Genomic DNA, 22,051 nt, shown 5'->3' on the forward strand with positions numbered 1-22,051 from the left:
TGCAAATCAAAGATGGCAGCTCCCATGAAAAAGTCACTCGAGTGATCACGAGTTTTATTATGCTGAAAAACTTAAGAAAAGTAATACAAAAAAGGGTATACGATGTCTTATCACACAAATATGGAATTTTTATGGTTATTGCGGCCGCTGTCATTCTGATTGTTGCAGCTCTTCATTTTGGAGAGGTGAGAAAGTCTTTGTTTTTAATTTTCCAACGTGGGCGGGGCGTTATATTTAGAAGATTTCCGAATTGAATCGATTTCAAAATTTATTTAACCCTAAAATTCTGCATTTCACACTGTCATATGATAAATGTAATAAATATTAACCTTTTTAAAACCATAATTTCTTGGAGTCTAGCACGATGAACTGTACCATCATCAGTACATGTAGCATGTATATATATATACACCTTGTACATAGGTAAAAAAGATGTATGAACATGTATCCGGACTTCTAAATTCTTTGTGTAAGTGTATAATCACACAAAATGATAGAACATATGCCCCTTGTACATTGATTGTACTATTACAGTCATGGTCCAATTGAATACAATCAGGTATATAATGACTATTAAATCATTTAGGTTTCATCTATAGGGCGGCCTGTAGCCCCATTGATAAGCACTTGCTTCTGTAAGAAAATCTGAACCCTATATGTCTAATGTATAATAATCATATAACTTATAAGTGTCTGCCTACAAACGTCACTATGAGTCAGACATGAAGATCTAGTAGGCGCTTGTGAGAATTTCAATATATTTCGTTTTTCTGCAACGTGCATTGATATAACGTTTTTTCCAATATCTTCTGTAATAATTTTTTTTAAAAATGTTTTTTATAACTGTACAGTAAAACTTGCTCTTGAAGAAATTAAAATTTTTAGTTCCTGACTTTACATTTTAATAGCATGAATAAGAAAAAAACTTGGTTAAAATCTATCTTATATTTCTTAAGATTTTCTTTTATCTAAATTCCTTTTAAGTCAGAATTACTGTATGGGGCATCTGTCTCAATTACCTTCTATTTGTACGAAGGATTGAACTGAATGTGGAATCATGTACCCATTAGTGTAACTGGATGGAATCCCCATGTCTTGATCAATTGATATTACATAAAGACCCATGTTGGCAATGCAGCTGTTTCATTCGTGACACACATTCCAAAACCGATCAAACCTATTTTTAATCAAATGAAAAAGAAAAGAACACACATTTACAGTGAATGAAATATTAACTCATGGTAGCATTTGGTGGCCACAGCTGTTGGTGTTATTAATAAACCAAAGAACCGTTGCTGTGTTTATATATTGTAAATGATAAAGCCCATTTCCTCCTATTGATAGCTACTTGCTATACAGTATGTAATGGAAAATAAATGTAAAGAGAAGTGCATTGGATAAAATTAAGAATAATGAGATGAGAATCCACAGGTGAAAATTTTATGAAAATTTAGTGTATGATCTTTTCAGTTTGGCAGTATTTGATAGTATAATATCTGCTGTTTTTGTATCACTATGAATTACTAAAATAACAAAGAATCATCCCATTTCTGTAATAGGAAATCAGAAACATTGAAGTCTGTAAATGCTAATATAATAATATGATAATAAAAAAAGGTGTCCAAGTAGTGTAGTGGACAATGTCTTTTCATGGCTGCAACCCAAATTTGATCTTTATGATCGACAGTGGTAGTACATGTATATGAAAGGGTATGGTGGTTGCCCACTTGGACACATAGATTTTCTCTGGGCATTTTAGTTTCCTCCCACATTAATGAACCCCTTGTGCTAACATCTATGCCAGTGAGAGATTTTGATGTCAGTTGTAGAACTTGCTAGTCAATTGTTGTATAAAACAAAATTGATTTCTTTTTAAGGAATAAAAAATAGATTTGACAATTTCATTTAAAATTTTTCTCTTTTCGAACAAATGAAATTCAAATTTTAATAATAAAATTTCTTTGTGCATCAATAAGAAATATAATCTCTTTTTCAGACTGTTCTAGAGTGGAGCCATGAAAAATATGCTGCGGTTTTCAACTCCTACAGTGATAACATTGCTGGCAGGTCATATCGCACCAGGTCAGTTGGAAATTTAAACTGCAGATGAATAGTTCACAGGTCATTCTTAAATAACATCAAGGTCATTTGTCACAGGTTATTGGACATTCAGTTTGAGATCATTACCTGGAGTGCTAACCTAGTTTATTAAATGCATAATATATGTTTCATTTCTCACATGCTCTGTTGATTTATTGAGTAATTATCAATGCACAAAATGTTTAGTAACCGGTATAAGCTTTTCATGTAGAAATTAATCATTAAAATCTTTGATAATTTTTAATGAAATTATTGGGTATTTTTGATTTCATGAAGTCAATAGCAAAAAACAATATTTGAATATGTAGCACTGTGTTTAAGTATTTTTTTGTGTAATCATTCATTATTACATGGATTATGTACATATTCCAAAAAGGAAGTCATTCAGATCTTAGACAAACTGGCACAATTCTTTCTTGTAAAAGTGATACTTTGATCTTTCTTGCTGTATGTCCTTATGATTTTCTCTATGTCATCTTGTACAAGTTAGACCCTCTGAGTGTCAATATAATTAGTAACATCATCTGATTGTGACATTATGAACTAGTAAATTACTAGTTCATAATGTCACAATCAGATGATGTTACTAATTATATTGACACTCAGAGGGTCTAAGTGACTCTCTAAGTGACATTATGTACATTTTTGACCCTCTGACCTTGACAGGCTGTGTACACCACTGCCCATTGACGTTGTGTACACCTGGGTAAATGGTACGGACCCTAGACTCCTCAGTGAATTAAGGGCATTCAAAATGGGCATGGAGAAAGAACTGAACATCACCAAGTAAGTAATAGAGATTTGTGGTTTAGTGAAAGGTAAACTGCATTTGATTGAGCAATGTTCATCAGACCAGGGTAAAAAGCCTTCGGTGATAATGATTTTACAAAAAGACTTTTACTGTGATAAACCTGCCTACATGTACCGTTATATTGAGTTTAAGTTGTGGCCCTCCTTTTAGTTTCCTAGATTCTTTATATTCATTATACATGTACCTCCATAAAAAACACTTGATGGATTTGATTAACATTTGGTAATACATGTACTCCCTTCCCCCTTTGCTAAAACCCTGTCTGAAAAGTCAGTATAGATATGTTTATAGAAGATATTTATTTTAAAGATTGGTGATAAGATTGTTCTTAAAAAGTACTACATTATTTGGATTAATGCATGAATAATAAATTAAGAAATATATTTACTGAAAAAACTCTACAGCACCATACAGATATTCCTATTGTGTTTGACCTTCAGGTACATTGTCCTTTCAAGGTTAAACAGGACCTAACCTTAACCCCAATGTCTGTTATAAAACCGTTTTGTTTTTTTTCATGAAGACTCTGGGTTATTTTCTATTTGATTTATTCCTACTTTGTTAACGATACACATACCTTTGTTTCATGGTTTTTTTTAATCTAGGTCTGGTGTTACAGATAAGTATGTGAAAACTATGAGTAAATTAAATTTCTATTGCTAGAGGGTTTTTTGTTGTTGCAAGATGACAATCTGTATCGGTGTTACCATAATCTTGGCTTTCTATATAGGGAAGAACATGTACATAGGTGTTGGAGCATGTAGCATGTAGTAGTTTTGATGTATTTTTTTATGTTGATCATAAAAATACATATACACAGAGCACAGGCACTTGTTTCTGAGAAAAAAATTTACCTATAGTATAATAATAACACGTATTATTATTATACTATAGGGTAAATTTTTTTCTCAGAAACAAGTGCCTGTGATACAGAGTCCAAAAAGGGTCATGCAAAAGAGTTTCCCTTTTATGGAACTTCAAAGCTTTATAGAACAAAATGCCAGAAAGAAATGATCATGATAAATACTGATAAACAACATTAAATGATGGTGTTGTTACAGGGATGAGAAGTGTGTATTCACAAACTGTCTGGCCACGAGCCTGTTGGTTTTGGACCCGGTCATACCCGAGGGAACCACTCTGGAAGATCTGAGCAGAATTAGGTCGGAGTTCTCAGAGGCCACACGGACATTCACTGTCCAATCCAGCACCACCTCCAGCATCAACTACACTGTGGTGGAGTTCCCACACAAACAGCAAGGTCTCTCTCTCTCTCTCTCTCTCTCTCTCTCTCTCTCTCTCTCTCTCTCTCTGTCCTTTGACAGAAGTATGTTGTACATGTGATATTATACCCTGATATCATACTGATGCCCAACACTGTAAATTTTTATTTAATTTGGCTCTGTATTCTATTCAGCATTTTTGGTGGATCATAGCTGCTGCTAATTGAAGCACATCACTAAATGTTATGTGCATTTATGAATGATTATTTTTCTTAGTTTTTAACAGTTTATTCCATTTGTCATTTTCTGGCTAGTCCTCTCTGTTGGGGATCATTTATCATTTATTCTGTTTGTATTTTCAGTTCTCTCCCTGAGAAATCAGACACTTTTCATTGGAAAGCAAAATTTCTCCATGGCCCAGGGATTTTTTGTAAGTTGGTTTGTTAACCTCATAGATTGATCATATTAATCATTATTTTAGAAAATCATTAATTAATAGTGTTAAATTTATGAGTACATGTATCATAGATGTGGTATCAGGAGACTTTGTCTTAAGCTTGTGTGTCTCTACAGAGGTTTTTTTACTCTGTCGCAGACATGGTCATAGGGATTTCATTCTAATGTTTGAGTGTCTTCACAGAGCTTTTTATTTTTTGTCATAGACCAGCGATTGGACGGTACACAGCAGCATCCTCCTATCTGACACAATCATCATGGCTGGGTTCCCCTCCAAATACTCCGAACACGAACTCAAAGAAAAACTGCCAGAAAATACCAGGGAGGGCATTGAGAAGGTGAATATATTCCCTTATTCTGATTGCCAGCAATATCAGTTGATTCTACTATTTCTTAATAGATGCACTCCAGACTTTAGCATGAGACATGCTTTGTTTTGTAGATCACCTATGATACAGAATCTGGGCTGGCTGTTTTATACGTACCAAACAAGAAGGCCTTTGATACTCTAGTTACAGTAAGTTCATTCCCAAATTCTTTAGACATTATTCTTGAAATAAGCTTGATGATAAAACAGAGTCCCTTTGTTTGTATTTCCAGGTCCGGAACATTTCCATTGATGGTAAACAGCCCACGCTGAACGCTGCCAACCTGGTGTGGGACCTCAGGGATGTAAGTGTGCCAAGGTCAAAGGTCAAACCCTGTTAGGTGACCTATACACTATGTAGAATTTATACCTAATGGAAAATAGGTGATCCAAGATATTGTTTATTTTTTATGGGAGCTTTAGTTAAAAAACACTTTAAATACAACATAGCCTGCATATGTACATCACGTTTCCTACTAGTAGTTAAAATGGTTTATACAAAAAGTTGTATTTTCCAAATATAATTCATTTCTGTAAGAGAATATTCCCTGTGAGATGGAGATGTACATCTACTTTTAAATATCTGTATTTTGTACAATGTAGTTTGCATTCATAACAATGTCTGATAAATACTTGTAGTTTAGCCGAGATGAGGATATCTCGAGCAGTAGATTTGAAGACAATGATGAGCTGAGATATTCCTTGAGATCGGTGGAGAAGTTTGCCCCCTGGGTGAGACATGTCTTTATTGTGACCAACGGACAGATTCCTCATTGGTTAGATTTGGAAAACCCCAGGGTTTCTATTGTGACTCATGAGGTATGCATATATATCATTCATTCTTTAAGTTAACACTCTCTGTGATCTTAAACAACAACTTGTATAACAAATTATAATTCATGTATTGTAGCTGAATATATAATCCATTATATGTGAACAAAGAGTACAATATACATTTGATTGTAAATTGACAGGAAATTTTCCCAAACAAGACCCACCTTCCGACTTTCAGTTCTCCGGCCATAGAGGCCAACATCCATCGGATCCCAGGACTGTCCAAGAAGTTCATTTATATGAACGATGACGTTATGTTTGGTAGGGAGGTGTGGCCCGAGGATTTCTACACCCAGGCCACGGGGCAGCGGGTCTACCTGACGTGGCCCGTACCCAGCTGTCAGGAAGGCTGTCCATCCACCTGGATCAATGACGGATACTGTGACAAGGCGTGTAACAACTCGGAGTGCGAGTACGACGGCGGCGACTGTACAGGTGGGCTTTCTACCTGTCAAGTACTGTGGAACCTTTTTCTTTCGTGGGGGTCAATGCTTGGTAGCTAGCCAAATTTTTCCTGGTTAATGGGGACATAATGTCGTTGGTAGAAAGTTGGGGATAATTTTAATAGATATTAAACAAATGCTTGTACATGCATATACAATTGTGGGGATGTAAATTCTTGGGCAAGGGTAACCCACAAAAGCCTGGAACATTGGTCCCCCACGAACAATGATGATTCCACAGTATTCAAATTGTCACTGACTGTATTGTGAGGATTTTTTACATTAACAGATATCTATGAAAAATACTTTCAACTCAGTTTACAAAGTTATAAATATGGGAGCAGAAATACAGTTTTATAATTTTTATTCCATTTAATTCATGAATTTAATAATCTGCTATAGTTAACAGTCAATGAATCTAGTGCATGAAAAAAGACCCTGCCATCACCAACTTTCCTTAAGTCAATACTTGACCTTTAGTCTGAGTTTTGACTTTAAATTTATGCACTTTTCTATGAAGGATATGAGTTAAGGACTGAGTTGAGCAATATGAACATTTTGGTGACAGTGGGTTTGTACAGGTATGTAATTATAATACATGTTCCTGAGTAATAACTGATGTGTTTTTTGTGTGTCCAGGTGAAGCTGCCCAGTCTGGTGGGGGTGGGGCTCAGTGGCCAGGGTATGGGTACAACTCAGAGAGTGAAGTCAGTGAGTATGAGTGGACTGAGTATTTCACCTTTCAAGAAGTTACATATTTAATGACAAAAGCTTTGAAAGTTAAAGTAAGGATTTTGAATTACAAAAATATAGCTCATCTCTTGTTTGACCAGGGTTTTGATGATTTCAGACACTCTCTCTCTCTCTCTCTCTCTCTCTCTCTCTCTCTCTCTCTCATCTAATCATTTAATGAACCCTTGTTTCCTTTGACAGAGTACTGTAACAAAGGCTGTGCCACCTCCTGGCTGGCTGACCGATACTGTGACACTGTGAGTACGACTTACACACCTGTAAACACTATAAATAATGTAATAAACAATGGCTACCCTCTAAAACGTTGCTCATTTACTGTGAACTTTGTCCACTTTTATGGTTACCTGTTCCTGTGTTGTGTACTTAAAATTCAAAATGTGATTTAAAATATTACATAAATATCATACAATATTGTTCAACAGTTCATTATCTTCTCAAATTATCTTAGATTTGTTATAATTGAAATTAATTTGAAATTATCTTTAAGTATCTCAAACTAATAGCCATGCATCAACATATAAGAAAGGGGATGCAACTCTTGAAACATAACTCTCCGACTTTTAGGGATGTGCTATACATGTATTTTTGTTTTATCCTCAGTCTTGCAATGTACACAACTGTGGATATGACGTTGGAGATTGTGGAGTGAATAATTACAGAGATCTGTATGAGATCAAGATATACAGGAACTCTACCTACTATAAAGTCCCACCAGGTGAGTGAATAATCAATATGTGTGAATGTAAGTGGATTTTAAATATATGAACGTATATCCTAAAGCTTGTTTAAAAAAATTCATTACATTCAAATATGGTCAATTTGTAATATTTTCCAGGGGAGACAATTGTCTTTCTAAACCTGACAGACTTGACTGGTTCTGAGGGTTCCATATCATCTGCGACCCACAACAAGTCAGAGGTTGTCCGTCTGGCATCAGTGGCTAACAAGTTCAAGGTCATCACGGTCCTCCTGTACGCCGACCACAACCAAACAGCCGTTTATTTCCAGTTAAAAGGTCACACTGGTAACGACAGTAACTCATTCAACGTACGTACATTTCAGGGTTTGGGTATGTTATTACAACAGTTTTTGGTTTGAGGAGTAGAAGGTGAATTGTTTTAAATATTTCTGTACCCTACAGTACAGCTTCACCCTACTGACAGACACGAAACAGAAGCCATCTAAGCTTTCCCTAAGGGTTAGCAATACCACACAGAGTAATGTGACCACCACAGAGAAACCCTACATCTACGACATCCCAAAACACAAGAGGTTAGTTCCAGCCAAAGACCAAAGAGCTCTGAGTGTGCTCTAGTGTTGACTGTTTTTCATCCATTTCTCAGCATGATCAAGAAATTGCCTGTCGGGATGATTTTACAGAATCATGCCATGTTTTGATAAAATACATTTACTTGTAATTTTAGAGGTCCCCAAAAACCAGCCAAAGTATACAAGTATCCCACAATGCCTCAATCTGTCAACCTTAGTTCAGAGACTTTACCCGAGGAATTCAAGGAAGAATTAAAATCAATTCAACAGCAGTTTGAAAGTGGTATGTTCAAGAGTTCATTCATACAAGTACATTACTTGAATCCAGAACTGTTATAGCCTTTAAAAGGTCAAAAATAGAACTGTTAAGAGACATAGTTTATTTGACTAATGTAGTACTTGTACTATTTATGAAAGTCATAATTTAATTTGAAGTTTTAGTAATATTTTAATAACAAAAAATCTTATTTTAGGGGAATTAACTGAAAAAGGGTTCCACATCAAACAAGCTTCCTTGTGGGACAGGTACCAAAAATACCTCCAAGAAAATCGTCAGGAGGTGTTCCAGGGGCGGAGCCTGCTGTCTGTCATCAGGATGCAGAATCAGCCAATCAGAAAGGAGAACACTCTCAGTCTGGTAGACGTTGACCTTGACAATGTCATCAGGGCAGGGAGTGAGCCAGAGAGGAATCTCCCCTGGGAACGACTTGGCGTATTCAAGAAATTAAAAGAGGTACTAGCAGGTCCATGAAATTCAACTTCAGGTTGTCAAGCATGTACAGTTTATATGTATTCATTGCTTCAAACCGCTTGATTGTCAGAAAAAACTCAAGTGCAAGTCAATCATGCATCTTGAGATATTCCTAAGTGTCATTGATGTACCGGTACATTTATGTGTACTTTTAAGGAAAAAGAAAATCAGCAGACCAAGGAAGAGTACACTATGTCAGAGTTCAGAGGTCGTCAGCTCCTTGACACATTTGGAGACTCCTTGCGCCACGTTAACCGGCTGTATAACAAGGCATTCGGATACACAGCTCGGAAGGTCCCTGGTCACATGCCACACATGGTCGACAAGGACATCATGAATGAACTTCATGAGAGGTGAATGGAGGTTCTCATATGAATTGTTTTGTATTTTTAATACCAAAGTCAAGTCACTGCTATTGACTTTGACTTTATAATGCACTGAATTTTAATTTGTTTAAGTACTAAAGACTTCTGAGGTCTAGATCTTTCAAAGGTTTTGATTCTGTTACCTCACTGCTTTGAAACACAAAGTTGAATCTGATTAAGGATCTCCGATCTTCAGCCCAAAGTATTTTTTTCATCCTGAAAATGTTATTTACCCTGCAAACTTTATAAATGAAATTTGTTGATGGTACCCATGTATTTTATGAAATTATTGCATTTTTGGCCACAATAAATATAATTGAATAAATAATGTATACAAGTTGAGATCAAATTAGAAAAAAAATGTCTCTACTAATAAACATACTGTACTGTTTCAAAGCAGTTAAATATGCCATTACCAATTTAATGCAAAGAATTTACAACAGTTTAACAAACAAGACTGCTACAATAAATATTGGACGTTTGCTTTGAATAATCCTCAGGTTTCCTGCCGAGTTTGAGGTGACTTCATCAAACAAGATACGCAGCAGAAACGACATGCAGTTTGCCTTCTCCTACTTCTACTATTTAATGGGCGTCACTAGGAACAGGACGGCAGAGGAGATATTTGAAGAACTCGACACAGATCACTCGGGGTAAGTGATTAATGATGGAGTACATGTATAATCAGGGTGAGATATGATTCAAATAAACCAAAGCTTTACAGAAACCAAGAAAATGATCAGATCATTGAATAGAAGCGTCTTATAAAAACTTGGTGGGAAAATTGAAGTTTGAGCTCCGCTAATAATGAATGAGAATGTGTTTGGAAATAGATTTAAAAAAAGAAATCCAGAAGACCAAAAAATGATGCTTATGAAAAATGATGCTTATTAAATCTTGTCAGGTTATTGGTGATATATTTAGTGAAAAGTGAATTCTCTTAAATGAAAGTAAGTTTTGAATCATTAAACATGTTTTGTGCACCGATGATTTTTATATTGTACATTGTATTAAATATTTTACAGGGTTCTGTCAGACAGAGAAATCAGGACCCTGGCCACCAGGATGAATGACCTGCCCCTGGATCTACAGGTGAGAGTGCTTCTCTTTATGAGTTGTGAAAGTCATTGACTCGTTATTTAAGGTTTTCCATTTGTCTGTGGATTGTTAATTAATGCTGTGAACTCATTACTTACTCCGTTAGTCTGTTTATCATAAATGCTGTGGTCTAAATATTTGAGTTGTTTCATCTGCATGGATCATTCAATCATTTAATGTACCAGTACCAGGTTTGTACCTCTCTATAAGACAGAGTTGCTCCTCTTGACTCCCTCTGTGCTTTTTTCAGATGTTGACTAATCTTGAAGAGGTGTTCATCAACTGCAGTCTCTCTCCAAATGTCAGTACAGAGGTACCCCGAGGGCAGGAGCCCGAGGACTACTACGACAAGAGAATGGTAGGGAATATATCAACTGCTGAGAAAGAAAATGTACTATTCATTAGAGGAGGTGAATTTGTCCTCTGTATGTTCATAGAATTTGTTCACAAGCAGTAATGAATTTGTCCCCTATATCTTCATTTGAATTTGTTCATAAGCAGTGCTGACTTTGTCCCCCTGTATATTTCTAATTTTTTTTACAAGCAGTAATGAATTTTCACCCTGTATGTTCATCTATTTATACTTACAGCCTCAAGTCACATGGTCTCTATTCACTCAATGTCAAGGTCTATTTATACTTACAGCCTCAAGTCACATGGTCTCTATTCACTCAATGTCAAGGAGTCAAGGACAAAATAAAGAAACATTTTCCTCCAGTCAACAAATACAGGTAAATTGCTTGTTAGTATAATAGATTTGGTTTTTATATGGAAAATTTGAATTCATTTTGCAGTGTTGATATATTAATTAAAAAATGAGTGGGGTAATATTTCTATGTATTACTTTTCAATTGTGGGATTTTAAGACGGATTTTGATTCTTAGAGCTTTAGCTCTTTAAATAACACAACAAAGTCTGTGGGTCAGTGCTATCGGGTAGACCATCAAAATGTCGTGAATGAAGATCCATCATAAAACTTCTTATTTAATTTATGCAAAATTTATGAAGAACAGATTTATTGTTTAAATATGAAGAACAGATAAAGAACCTGAAGTTTTTTTAAAAATTAAGATAAAACAGTGAATAGTCAAAAAATGATCCTGTAGCTTTGAGATCTATCTTTGGTCAGATGATTGACTATATTGTGGTTTTTGGGAGTTGATTTTTAATCAACTCTCCTATGCAGTTACTCTGGCAAACCGAAACTGAGCATTGTTTGGACCTAAGCACAAATTATCATCGCTGACAAGATTCAGTTCTTGAAATAATCGATAAATTCGATGTAATGCATGCTGAAGCATTTTTTAAATGAAACTTATTTATGAATACCTTAAAAATAGTCAGATTTTGAAAAGTACGAACAATTTAGATTTTTTTGCAGTCGTATGTATTCCTACGCCGGAGTTCAATATAGTCTCGTTCAACCATAGGCTGTCTCCGTAAATTTCCGACAAGCAGAGAGTCAGTCTATACATGTATTTAGAGGTCGCGTCATCAAGCTATCACGCGACCTGGTGTTGGCAGAGAGTACCTCTTGCTTTCGGAGATTAACGGAGACAGCTGAGCATCTGGTTGAACGAGACTAGAGTTCATTACTGCATGGATCCATTACAATTTTTGAAATATTTCGATTATCTTAAAGTCCAAGAATTCATATTATAAAAGTGTGCGTAATTCAAGTACAGATTATAAACTACTTGCCAAGCAAAATAACATAAACTACTTGCCAAGCAAAATATCATATCGTTGAATTTAAAATAAATAATGATCAATAAAATCCACTCCCATCAGTACTTCAGTACTTTGATTACCTTTTGTTTATATGTGTTCTCTACCAATCTTCATTTGATATCAAAAGAGAAACAGCCAAAGACATGTTTTAAATCACTACAGTCTGCAAAAACTTTATGTACTAAATTTCATTTTTGTGAGAATGTCAAGATTAACACTTGTCAGTCTAAGACTTTCATTTTTGTGAGAATGTCAAGATTAACACTTGTCAGTCTAAGACAAACTTGTCACCATTTCTACTATTCATACTTACCACAATCACAGTAGTCAGGTTGCAATTTGTAGAAACAATGCTATATATATTTACCTGTCTACGAGATCCTATTTTCTAATTATAAATTATACAGAAGTAATGGAATGTTGATATACTACATGTTATTTTTGTGATATCTATGGCACATTTTTTTCTCTGGATTTTCAACTACATGTATTAAAAAGTTAAAATGATGGAACATCATCAAATTGTACAAATCCATGTCCATTTCAGCATTTAGAATTTGGTTTAAAAACAGATATTTGTCATATTTTATTGTATTTATCGGTAATTTGTTTATCAAAACAGATATATAACAGATGAAGACAGTGAAATAGCATTCAAGATGATTAAAACAAATGGCTCCACAGTGGTGGGACAGCTGGATGATGTACGAAAAAATCCAAAGTAAGTGCCTTAGTTTTGTTAAATAAATTTGCACACAAACCAAAAGTAAGTGTCTCAAGTCTGTTAGATAAATAATTTAAAAACTCGAAATACAAGAGTTGTTATAAAAGTTTGCGGACACTGTAATTCATGGAAAAATTACTTTTTACTTTGAAGGATGACATATGTTTTATCAAATGACTGTCAATTCAAAATAAGTATGCAAAAAATCAGATTATTTAATAATTTTTCATAATATGCAGCGATTTTTACTTAGCATGAATCAGATTTTATTTCATATTTCCACGAGGTTGTGTGGCATCAAACAACTGGAAGGCAAACCTGTCACTCTTTTCTTAAGTAAACACCTATCAGTTCCACACACTTTTTATTTTTTTTAACCCATTTATACCGTGATTTGTTAAGTTTTTGTGTAATGTCTTTTGTGGCATACTGTAGGTTAGAAAATCTCTGTCCACACAGTTTTAGCTTACCGGTAAAATAAGGAAAAAAAGCAAAATCCATAGATGCCAGATCCAGGCTGTATGGAGGGTTTGTTACAGTCCGGTTTGTCATAAAAAATATCAGTCCTTCCACCTTTAAACCTCTAATGCCATTGGTAAACCACTGTCCTTGACACATGTGGACCATTTTTAGCAGCATCTAAGAACATTTTGGTCTCAATCAGAGATTTTCCTACTTGCACACAAACTAAATGGAGATTGTGGAGCTCCAGGCTCTCATTAAAAAGCCTGGTGCTTCAAGGTCTCCATTTAATGTATTTGACTTGATTTTTAAGAGTTGGGCATCAATATTTGGCGATGAAATGGTCAGAAATTTCAACTTCAATTTAATTAAAACTTTCATGACACTTGTAAGTTATTGTTACGTCACCTGAAATATCATAAATTTTTATCCTCTTAGACGGTACATTTACTTGAATAAGAAAAATGTGTACAGAACAAAAAAAATAAAATTAAAAGATGGACATGCTTTGTGAAGCATATCTTATCATAATAATATGCTGTATATTTTTATAGTGCATTTGAAAAAAAATCCAAATATTTACATATTTACTAGATAATACTCCAAGCTTAAATCTGAAAAGTTTTACTGGTATCATGTGAATAGTTGGTTCACAACCAAACTTGTTTGCGAACTTTTCTAACATCCCTCATAGGTATCTTATTTCTTTTGGATAGTTCATGTGAAAACCTAAAGTAAGTACCCTCTGTTGAATAATTGACTTAATTAAGCTCAGATCTAAATCACAAAGGAAGTACCTCAATTCTGTTTATAGACAATTGACTAAGAAATTAAAAAAATCAAAACAAGTGAGACTTAGAGAATAGTTGGCAATTGTTGCTCAGGTGAGCATTGTAGTCAATGGGCCTCAAAAAGTGGCATATATTTTTCCTTTTAATGAGGCCGAGAACAGTTTGCTTGCATTTTGAATGGTTGATGCCATGGCGTTATGGTTTCAACTGTAGATATGCAACGAAATTTGTCAAAAATACCTAGCTTGTTTGAGACGCAAAATTGATATTATATTGTAGAATAAACATAAATGTCTTGAAGTTTAAGCTATATTTGGACACAGGTCAATAATGTGAAAAGGGTTCAGCAAGCCTAGCCCTCTGTCACGTTTTCTTACCTGCCTAGTAAATATAGGTTAATACATGTATTTTAAGACAATGACCATATATTTTATATTTTGACCCTTAATATGTGATGTGATATCTATTTTATTACTAGCGATGTCTAAGTGTTTTTATAATACTATATAGATCATATGTCTGCCTTTGTCAAATAAAAAATAGCCATTAAAATTATCAGACAAATCTTAGAAATTGGGCAAACAAAAAAAAATTTTTAAGACCCCAATTAACTTTGAGATGACCCCCTGAACAAACAATGTGGTAAATGTCTGATTTTTTCATCTTAAGAAAATAATTATATCAGTAAAAATTCATGTAAAAAATTTCATTTGCACCCGGACTCACTAGTGATTTGAATATCCTAAATATGTGGGAATTCCAAAGATATGCTTTACACCAAATCCAATGGGTAATTTCATTAAACATGACAAGAAACTCAGTGATTAGCTTTAAGCTTTTCAGTAAAAACTTTTAATTCATTATATCATTGATGACACTGTGTTATTTAAATTTCCAGGAAATTCATTTGCCTTAATGACAACATTGATCATGAAAGTGAAGATGCAAAAACTGTAAGTATTTCATGCATCCAAAAGCATTTGTTATCACCCAAATGATGGCACTGCTTTCAACTGATGTAGACACTTCTACATTTTTTATAAAAATTTACATATAGAGTTAATCATTATGATAAAGGCGTAATAAGGATGGGTTGCTTGAATTTCATCAATTTGCAACAGTGTTGTCTAAAAAAAATTAGCAATTTTATTTAGATTTGAGATTTGATCTCATGTTGTAATCTTAGTTGTTAATGCAACGAAATTGATTTTAAGTTATACTGACTCTTATATCAGAGAAACAAATTACTGGAATGAAGCATGATTTATTTGTAAAATTGATCTTAATTCATGATAAGTGTGAATTTCGATTGTAAATGCTGTTCATCAAATTGTTTTTTCCTTTTACAGGTAAAAGCCATACTTCACGACTTTTATGAGTCTGTTTTTCCGCTCCACTCTCAGTTTGAGCTTTCTCTAGAATATCGGAATCGTTTTATCCATGTAGATGAGCTGCGAGAGTGGAAGGCGTACAGGGATTGGATGAAGCTTCTGACCCACATCTCTATCATATTACTTGTACTATTAATTGTCTCGTCTTATTTCTCTGATCAAGTAAGTTATTGCAGGAACACCCATTACCCAAACACCAATTGTCTTTGCTTTTTCTGAGAAAAGATATATCTAATACTGCATCGATCAATTTTGTTTATTATGATATTTTCTAAATAAATGATAGTGTAATTTACATCAGTAAAGCATGCTTAATTTATTTAATTACGAAAGACAAATAATTTTAAATCTTATTTAATTAATCGAACTTAATTCATCATACCCGATATATTTTTTTTTTGTATTTCATTTAAAACCTGGAGGATTGACTTTAATTGCAGCAAGTGTGAATTATACTTGATAGCCACATAATCACAACTTTCTGTTTGTTTTTAGATTGAGGCATGCTATAAGAAGTACTGCCGGCGGCGGAGGGGGTCCTCTCCCCCCGAGGACTCCCCGCCCCTCCCCACCCTCCGCATGGTCACGGTTTGACGGTGGCTGCTCTGGCTGATCACGCCAGACATTCTAATGGTGCCCATAGTCCTCCTCATGATAGTGCTCCTCTGTCTGTTTGTGGCAGAAGGTTATTATTTTAGATGAACGAGTGAGCCACTCCCTCTCTCCTGATCTCTGCCCCGATCTCAATTGATACATATCAGGTGACACTGTGTAAATGTCCAACTGCGGTAAAGGTAAAAAATTATTCTGGTTCAGGCATACTAGTAAAGGAATCTAATGATTATCCTTCTCAGTTGTGGTTTATATGCCTAATCAGTTTCATAAAAATCGGATGCATGTAGTTTGAGTCAATTAGTTTGGAGAAGAGGGGGACTTTTATGTTATTGGCACCATTTTTTATGTCTGTGATCGACCAGAGCGAGAAAACAAACCATTATCTTCATTGTCTTATCATTTTTTGAGTCTTATTTGAGATATTAAGTTGAACAAATCTCATTTTGAAATTTTTGTTCTGGGTATTTGTGTGTTTACAAGTTGTGATACTCTTAGATGTAATACATATGCATAAAAAATGTTTTAGCCAAAAGAGACTAATTAGGGCCCATGTAAATTAAATCTGTATCTCTGTTTTATTTGTTTAAATTATCAACAAACAGTGTTGTGGGTTTTCTTTTACATAAAGTTTTTTTTTAATTAAAACAGAAAACTCCCATGTTGAACTTCTGTGACTTAATCATGAAAGCAATATTTTACTTATAAACACTTGTGTGGATTTACAAACTTGCAGTTTTGACCTGTTTTATACACATAGATCAAACATGAAGACAAACCTTTCACCATTTTATGCTAATTCAACTTGACCACAACATAAGCTTGGGTCCTACAGGGTGTGGTCAACTTGCAGTCAGTAATTATCAAACGCATCTTGTTTTAATTTTAATTATTGGCCGTGCAGTACCACTGCTATATTGTTTTTACCTGCTGTGATTTATTACAGGTACATGTAGCCATTGTCATTACCAGTTCTGTTATTCTATGATACAAATCATAGTATTATATTACTACAAAGTGTAATGTTCCTGCCGTTTGTAACACATTCCGCAATGAGTTTTAGTACTTACATGTCAGTACTTTGATTTACATATTTAGAAAGCTATGTTGAAAGGTATTAGCATTTGTTGTCTTATCATGTATAGCTCAAAGTTATACCATCTCTGTAACTATTGTCTCTTCATTGGACATTGTTCAGCAAAAATGGGATTAAATGGATTGAGTTGTGTATGATATATGTATGTATTATAATGTATGAAAATTTAAATGTGACTGTTTTAACAATATTTTATTTGTGTAAGAAATGTGTTAGTTATGTATACATGAACATGAACATTATTGAACATATTTTGAGAGAGATTGTAAATTATTACTATTGCTCAGAGATGTGTCTTCCCCTGAGATAGTCTCTCTGACTTGCTAAGAGTATCTTTCTATTGAATTTAAAACAAGGCTGAAAATTTTAAAATCTGACAGTCGGGTAGATCCTCCAATCTCATTGATAATACTCACATGGAGGCTCTGCCAAGCAGAGAGGTGTCCCGTTTACATCTTGTTTTCCATGTACAATTTACTGGTAAAAGTGCTTATACTGATGGAAGAGCTCAGTATGTTGGGGAAAGTACTGACTAGAAATCCAACTTAGATATGGTGGGGATCAAATATACAAAGTTGTTATTTAAGAAATAAACATCGCTTAAAGTCAGACATGTGTTTTTCTTCTTCTTTTACCAGACCTTTTCATATAAACTGATTTGTTGGAGTTGTGTGTTTTATAAATGACTAAAATCCTGCTGTCTGGAGAGCACCCCTTAGTGAGGATGTTTTGAATTATTTTAGTGCTTGTGTTATCTCTATGCAACTTCTTTAAGGAAATGTGGAATAGAAACTTACTAAATTATAAGATTCTAAGTACATTGTACTATATACTGTGAACTAACCTTTTTTCCGGGATCAAACACATATTGACATCATGCATTTATCAGTCAGTACAATTTAGAGAGATACTAATATTAAATGTCTGATTTCTGTAAGAAATGTTCGTAACGACAAAGTTATTACGGTTCTCGCCAAATTTTCTCGCACGCGAATAAAAGTTGGGTTACAATATTCAATTTTAATATACCCGGTACCCAGAAAGTCATTGAAACGAAACGTAAAATTAGCAATAATTTGTTATTGGCAGAGATATTACACAATATTACATCATAACGGACTGGACAGCATATCAAATGAACTTTTAATATGAATATGTAACCTAACATAATGTCTTCCCGTGCCTACTTTCATATTTATTTTCTTTCATGAATGAACAGTAGGGTCAGAAAATGTGTTTCTAATGAAGATAAAAAGGCAATGCTATTGAACGGTTTGTCTACCTAGAGCTCTCTAATTATCTGGTGGCACAGAGATATTACACAATATTATATCATAACGGACTGGACAGCATATCAAATTAAAGATCAGTTAAAATAATTAACCATGCACTTAACATTTTTATATGAGAAATGTGCTTTGGTTATGCCATTATATTTTCTTCAATTCTATATCTTTATACCCGAATGAACCACCAAACTTTTTTTAAAAATAAAATCATTTTTACAGTTGCATCTGATAATATACACATGTATTAAAAAGGTGTTTTTTTTTCAGATTTAATGACCCCCCCCCCCCCCCCCAAAAAAAAAAAAAAGAAGAATAAAAGATCAAAATCATTTTTGCCTTTTCAAAATCAAAAAAAAAAAAAAAAACAAAAAAAAAACAACTAGCACACCTTAGCCTGCACTCGCACCTGCAGAGAAAAAGAACTTGCTGTAAATTCGTTAATAATAACATGCAAGCATGCATTTAAATCCAGAATCAAAGCACTTATATAAATACGGACATCGTTTGTTGGGTATTTTGAAAAAAATTGACATCGTCGTCCTCATCAAATGAACTTTTAATATGAATATGTAACCTAACACAATGTCTTCCCGTGCCTACTTTCATTTATTTTCTTTCGTGAATGAGTAGGTCAGAAAATGTTTTTCTAATGAAGATAAAAAGGCAATGCTATTGAACGGTTTGTCTACCTAGAGTTCTCTAATTATCTGGTGGCACATACATTTCTAGATAGTGCAATGCACAAACCTTCAATAGTAAAAAAAGGGCTTAATTGGATTCGAACCAAAGACCTTTTTCTTGCAGTTCGCATGTCCAGGCTAAAGGGGGGGGGGGGGGGGTGAGGCACCTCCATATTGAGACGTAGTTTCTTTTAAATTGAAATTAATTATAACCTATCACGGTGTTTCTCTAAGAATGTCGTACAATTTCTTTTACATTTTTCGCTTTTATACGATTTTTAAAAAAAAAAAATGGATTTTATAGTAATTTTTTTTATAGTTTGTAAATTTTAAAACGGGGATATTATTTCTTAATATGATCTATACTTTCATCCATATTGATACTAAGTATCTCAAGGTATCCCGTTTCACCTTAAGGTGGAATGGGACACTTCCATGTTGTGTCGCATTGTTTATCGAAATAAACAATAAAATAAAATGTAATTATATAAGTAGTTTTTCTCTCCAAAATTGTTCACCTAACTCCGTAGCGCAGTGGGTTAGAGGGTTTACTACGAACCTGTAAGTCATGAGTTCGAATCCCACTGAGGGTTTTACAATTTTTACCTTTTCAAATATTTTTAAAAGTTATTTTTTGGTTAAATATTGTAAAATTTGAAAATTCTAAACCGGTGAAAGTTTTTCAATTATATAGTACTTTAATCCACATTAATATCGACAGATGTCCCATACCACCTTAAGCTAACATGTCGTGTAAGCAAATTTATCAATGAGTGCAGTCGTCCATAAAATGTGTACATTGTTTACAACTGTTATGACTTTTAATCGATGCAATTTAATTGCCATTAATATGGTTTTGGTTTTATCATCACTTAAGATTTTTGGAATTTCCAAAACATTTGTGATTTAAAAACTCGCTGACGTCATAGCTGCATTGGAAAAGGAAACATAAGCCATGTATATAAATCCTTACATATATAAAGCTTTGAAATTCGGCCGTTTCTACATGTCAAGCAAATGTACTTCCGGTACCTTGGTAATTTCTGATGACGTTGTTACCTATAGCGGACATGTTAGCGTCACGCTCTGTGGTGGTCTATTTCCGATCTACTGTTGCACAATCTGAATTTTATTAAAATTCAGTCTGTCAGAATTTTTTTTCATTGTTATATGTGTTAAATTTTAGAGACATGGAATAGACTTACCGTTACTATACTCATTTTTTAAAAAGATGTTTCTCAATTTGAAGTTCTGCAGTTGACAGATAAACCCTTGGATATTAATTTTTGTCGCAACTTTACAACATGTGTGTTCAGTTTTCAATTTATGCACCAGTTTTCCTATTATAGAATCTATAATAGGAAAACTGATGCATAATTTGAAAACTGAACACACATTCCATTCAGGCTTATATATAAAATGAATTATTTTTTCTCTTAAATAATCATTTGAATAGGTGCAGATCCAGATAAACTTAGTAAATCTTCAGAAGCTTTGATCACAATGTGAAAACTGTAAATATGCATTGGCAATCAGTTATTTTAGATAAAAAAAATTTAATGGGATTAAAAATTAATTGAATCTTCAATCGCATAAAATTAAAAGGTTGTTGCGCCTAGAATCCTCGCCATTTTAGTCCAAACTAAACATGGTGGCAATCCTTGAGCATTTGATTAAGTTATAGAAGTCTTTTGAAGTGTACCAATATTTGTCTCAGCGTTGTGTGAAAACGTCGTTTTATAGAATTCGATCCCTAAATTGTAATATCAGCTTCTCTATAACCCGGAGAGGGGAAATGATTCATAAGGTCCTTAAAGAGACGCGTGTTTTATCAGGCGCGAAATATCAAAAAAGTCCTTACACGGCTCCTTTTCATTTGATTGATCTTAAACTTTTCATTGAAAGGAGAACCTAAAAGCCGTGTGCTTTGATATAAAAAATGCAAATGTCCCGGAAATGTAACATTAACAATGGAAAGTGTAAATGACTAATGAGGCGGCGCGGGCCCAGGGTGATGTACGACTCCACAGGAGCGTGTTCGGATCGATACTTGTTTGCAGTGATTGAAGAATTTGCTTTCCCCGTTGTTAATTAATCTACTTTCATTCACAGGCACTCGGTCTTAGCGCCATAACCCCTTTCTTGCTTCTTATATTTTGGTACGCTTGTATCATATTGCGGTTTTAATTGATGTTATTGGGCGTTTTATTTTTGTGGATAATATTAAATTTTACACTGTTGAGAATATATTATACCTAATTTCGTATTTTGTCGAAAATGACAGATTACGTCAATGTTCATTATTTGATGAACATTTTGATTTAGTTGATCGGTCTCGACGTCGAAATCTGTGAAAATTGGATTCCGACGAATACTGGTGAAACAGTATATTATATGTTTATTTAATTTAATTTGAGAAATGCTTATTATAAACGAATACATATAGTATTACTTTCTTATAGTTAAAAAACACATGATATTACTAATTATGATTTATATTTATTGGTAAAACTCTGGCAAATAAAAAATAACCACACAAACAAATTAAAAAACGACTACATAGGTTGAGCAAGTAAATTGTTGAGGATTAAATATGTGAATAAATCTAGTAGAAAATATTTTCAGTATTTTTATTGAACAACACGTTTTACTTTTGAATGACTGGATGGCAAATTCAAAATTGTTTTAAAGAGCGTTAGAATAATTTAATTATAATGCTTTTATCAAATTTGAAAACAAAGTTAAGACTGACAAGAAACGCGGAGTTTTGTTTATTTTGTACAATCATGCAAAAGTATCTACTTA

At 33.9% G+C, this 22,051-nt stretch overlaps 1 protein-coding gene across 3 annotated transcripts; it reads left to right on the plus strand.

Annotated features, from left to right (window-relative positions):
• Nucleotides 1-45: 45 nt before the first annotated feature.
• On the plus strand, nt 46-17,886 carry LOC128183726 (N-acetylglucosamine-1-phosphotransferase subunits alpha/beta-like). 3 transcript variants are annotated; one of them, XM_052852866.1, is made up of 27 exons: nt 46-185; nt 1,997-2,082; nt 2,767-2,886; nt 3,517-3,534; nt 3,973-4,172; nt 4,497-4,564; nt 4,797-4,928; nt 5,033-5,107; nt 5,191-5,262; nt 5,597-5,776; nt 5,932-6,226; nt 6,874-6,945; nt 7,168-7,223; nt 7,588-7,702; nt 7,823-8,034; nt 8,129-8,259; nt 8,412-8,539; nt 8,730-8,989; nt 9,164-9,360; nt 9,873-10,025; nt 10,398-10,464; nt 10,721-10,828; nt 11,116-11,201; nt 12,824-12,922; nt 15,077-15,131; nt 15,528-15,731; nt 16,065-17,886. In XM_052852866.1, exons 1-27 carry the CDS (start codon nt 60-62, stop codon nt 16,161-16,163), a joined length of 3,414 nt encoding a protein of 1,137 aa, XP_052708826.1. In that variant the 5' UTR covers nt 46-59; the 3' UTR covers nt 16,164-17,886. The 3 variants fall into 3 exon arrangements, 2 of the variants coding, with proteins under 2 accessions (XP_052708826.1, XP_052708833.1); XM_052852873.1 differs by lacking the exon at nt 3,517-3,534; XR_008243650.1 differs by lacking the exons at nt 15,528-15,731; nt 16,065-17,886 and having other exon boundaries at nt 11,061-11,201.
• Nucleotides 17,887-22,051: the final 4,165 nt, after the last annotated feature.

Source organism: Crassostrea angulata, chromosome 1 (assembly GCF_025612915.1).
Source record: "Crassostrea angulata isolate pt1a10 chromosome 1, ASM2561291v2, whole genome shotgun sequence".
Classification (NCBI taxonomy): domain Eukaryota; kingdom Metazoa; phylum Mollusca; class Bivalvia; order Ostreida; family Ostreidae; genus Magallana; species Magallana angulata.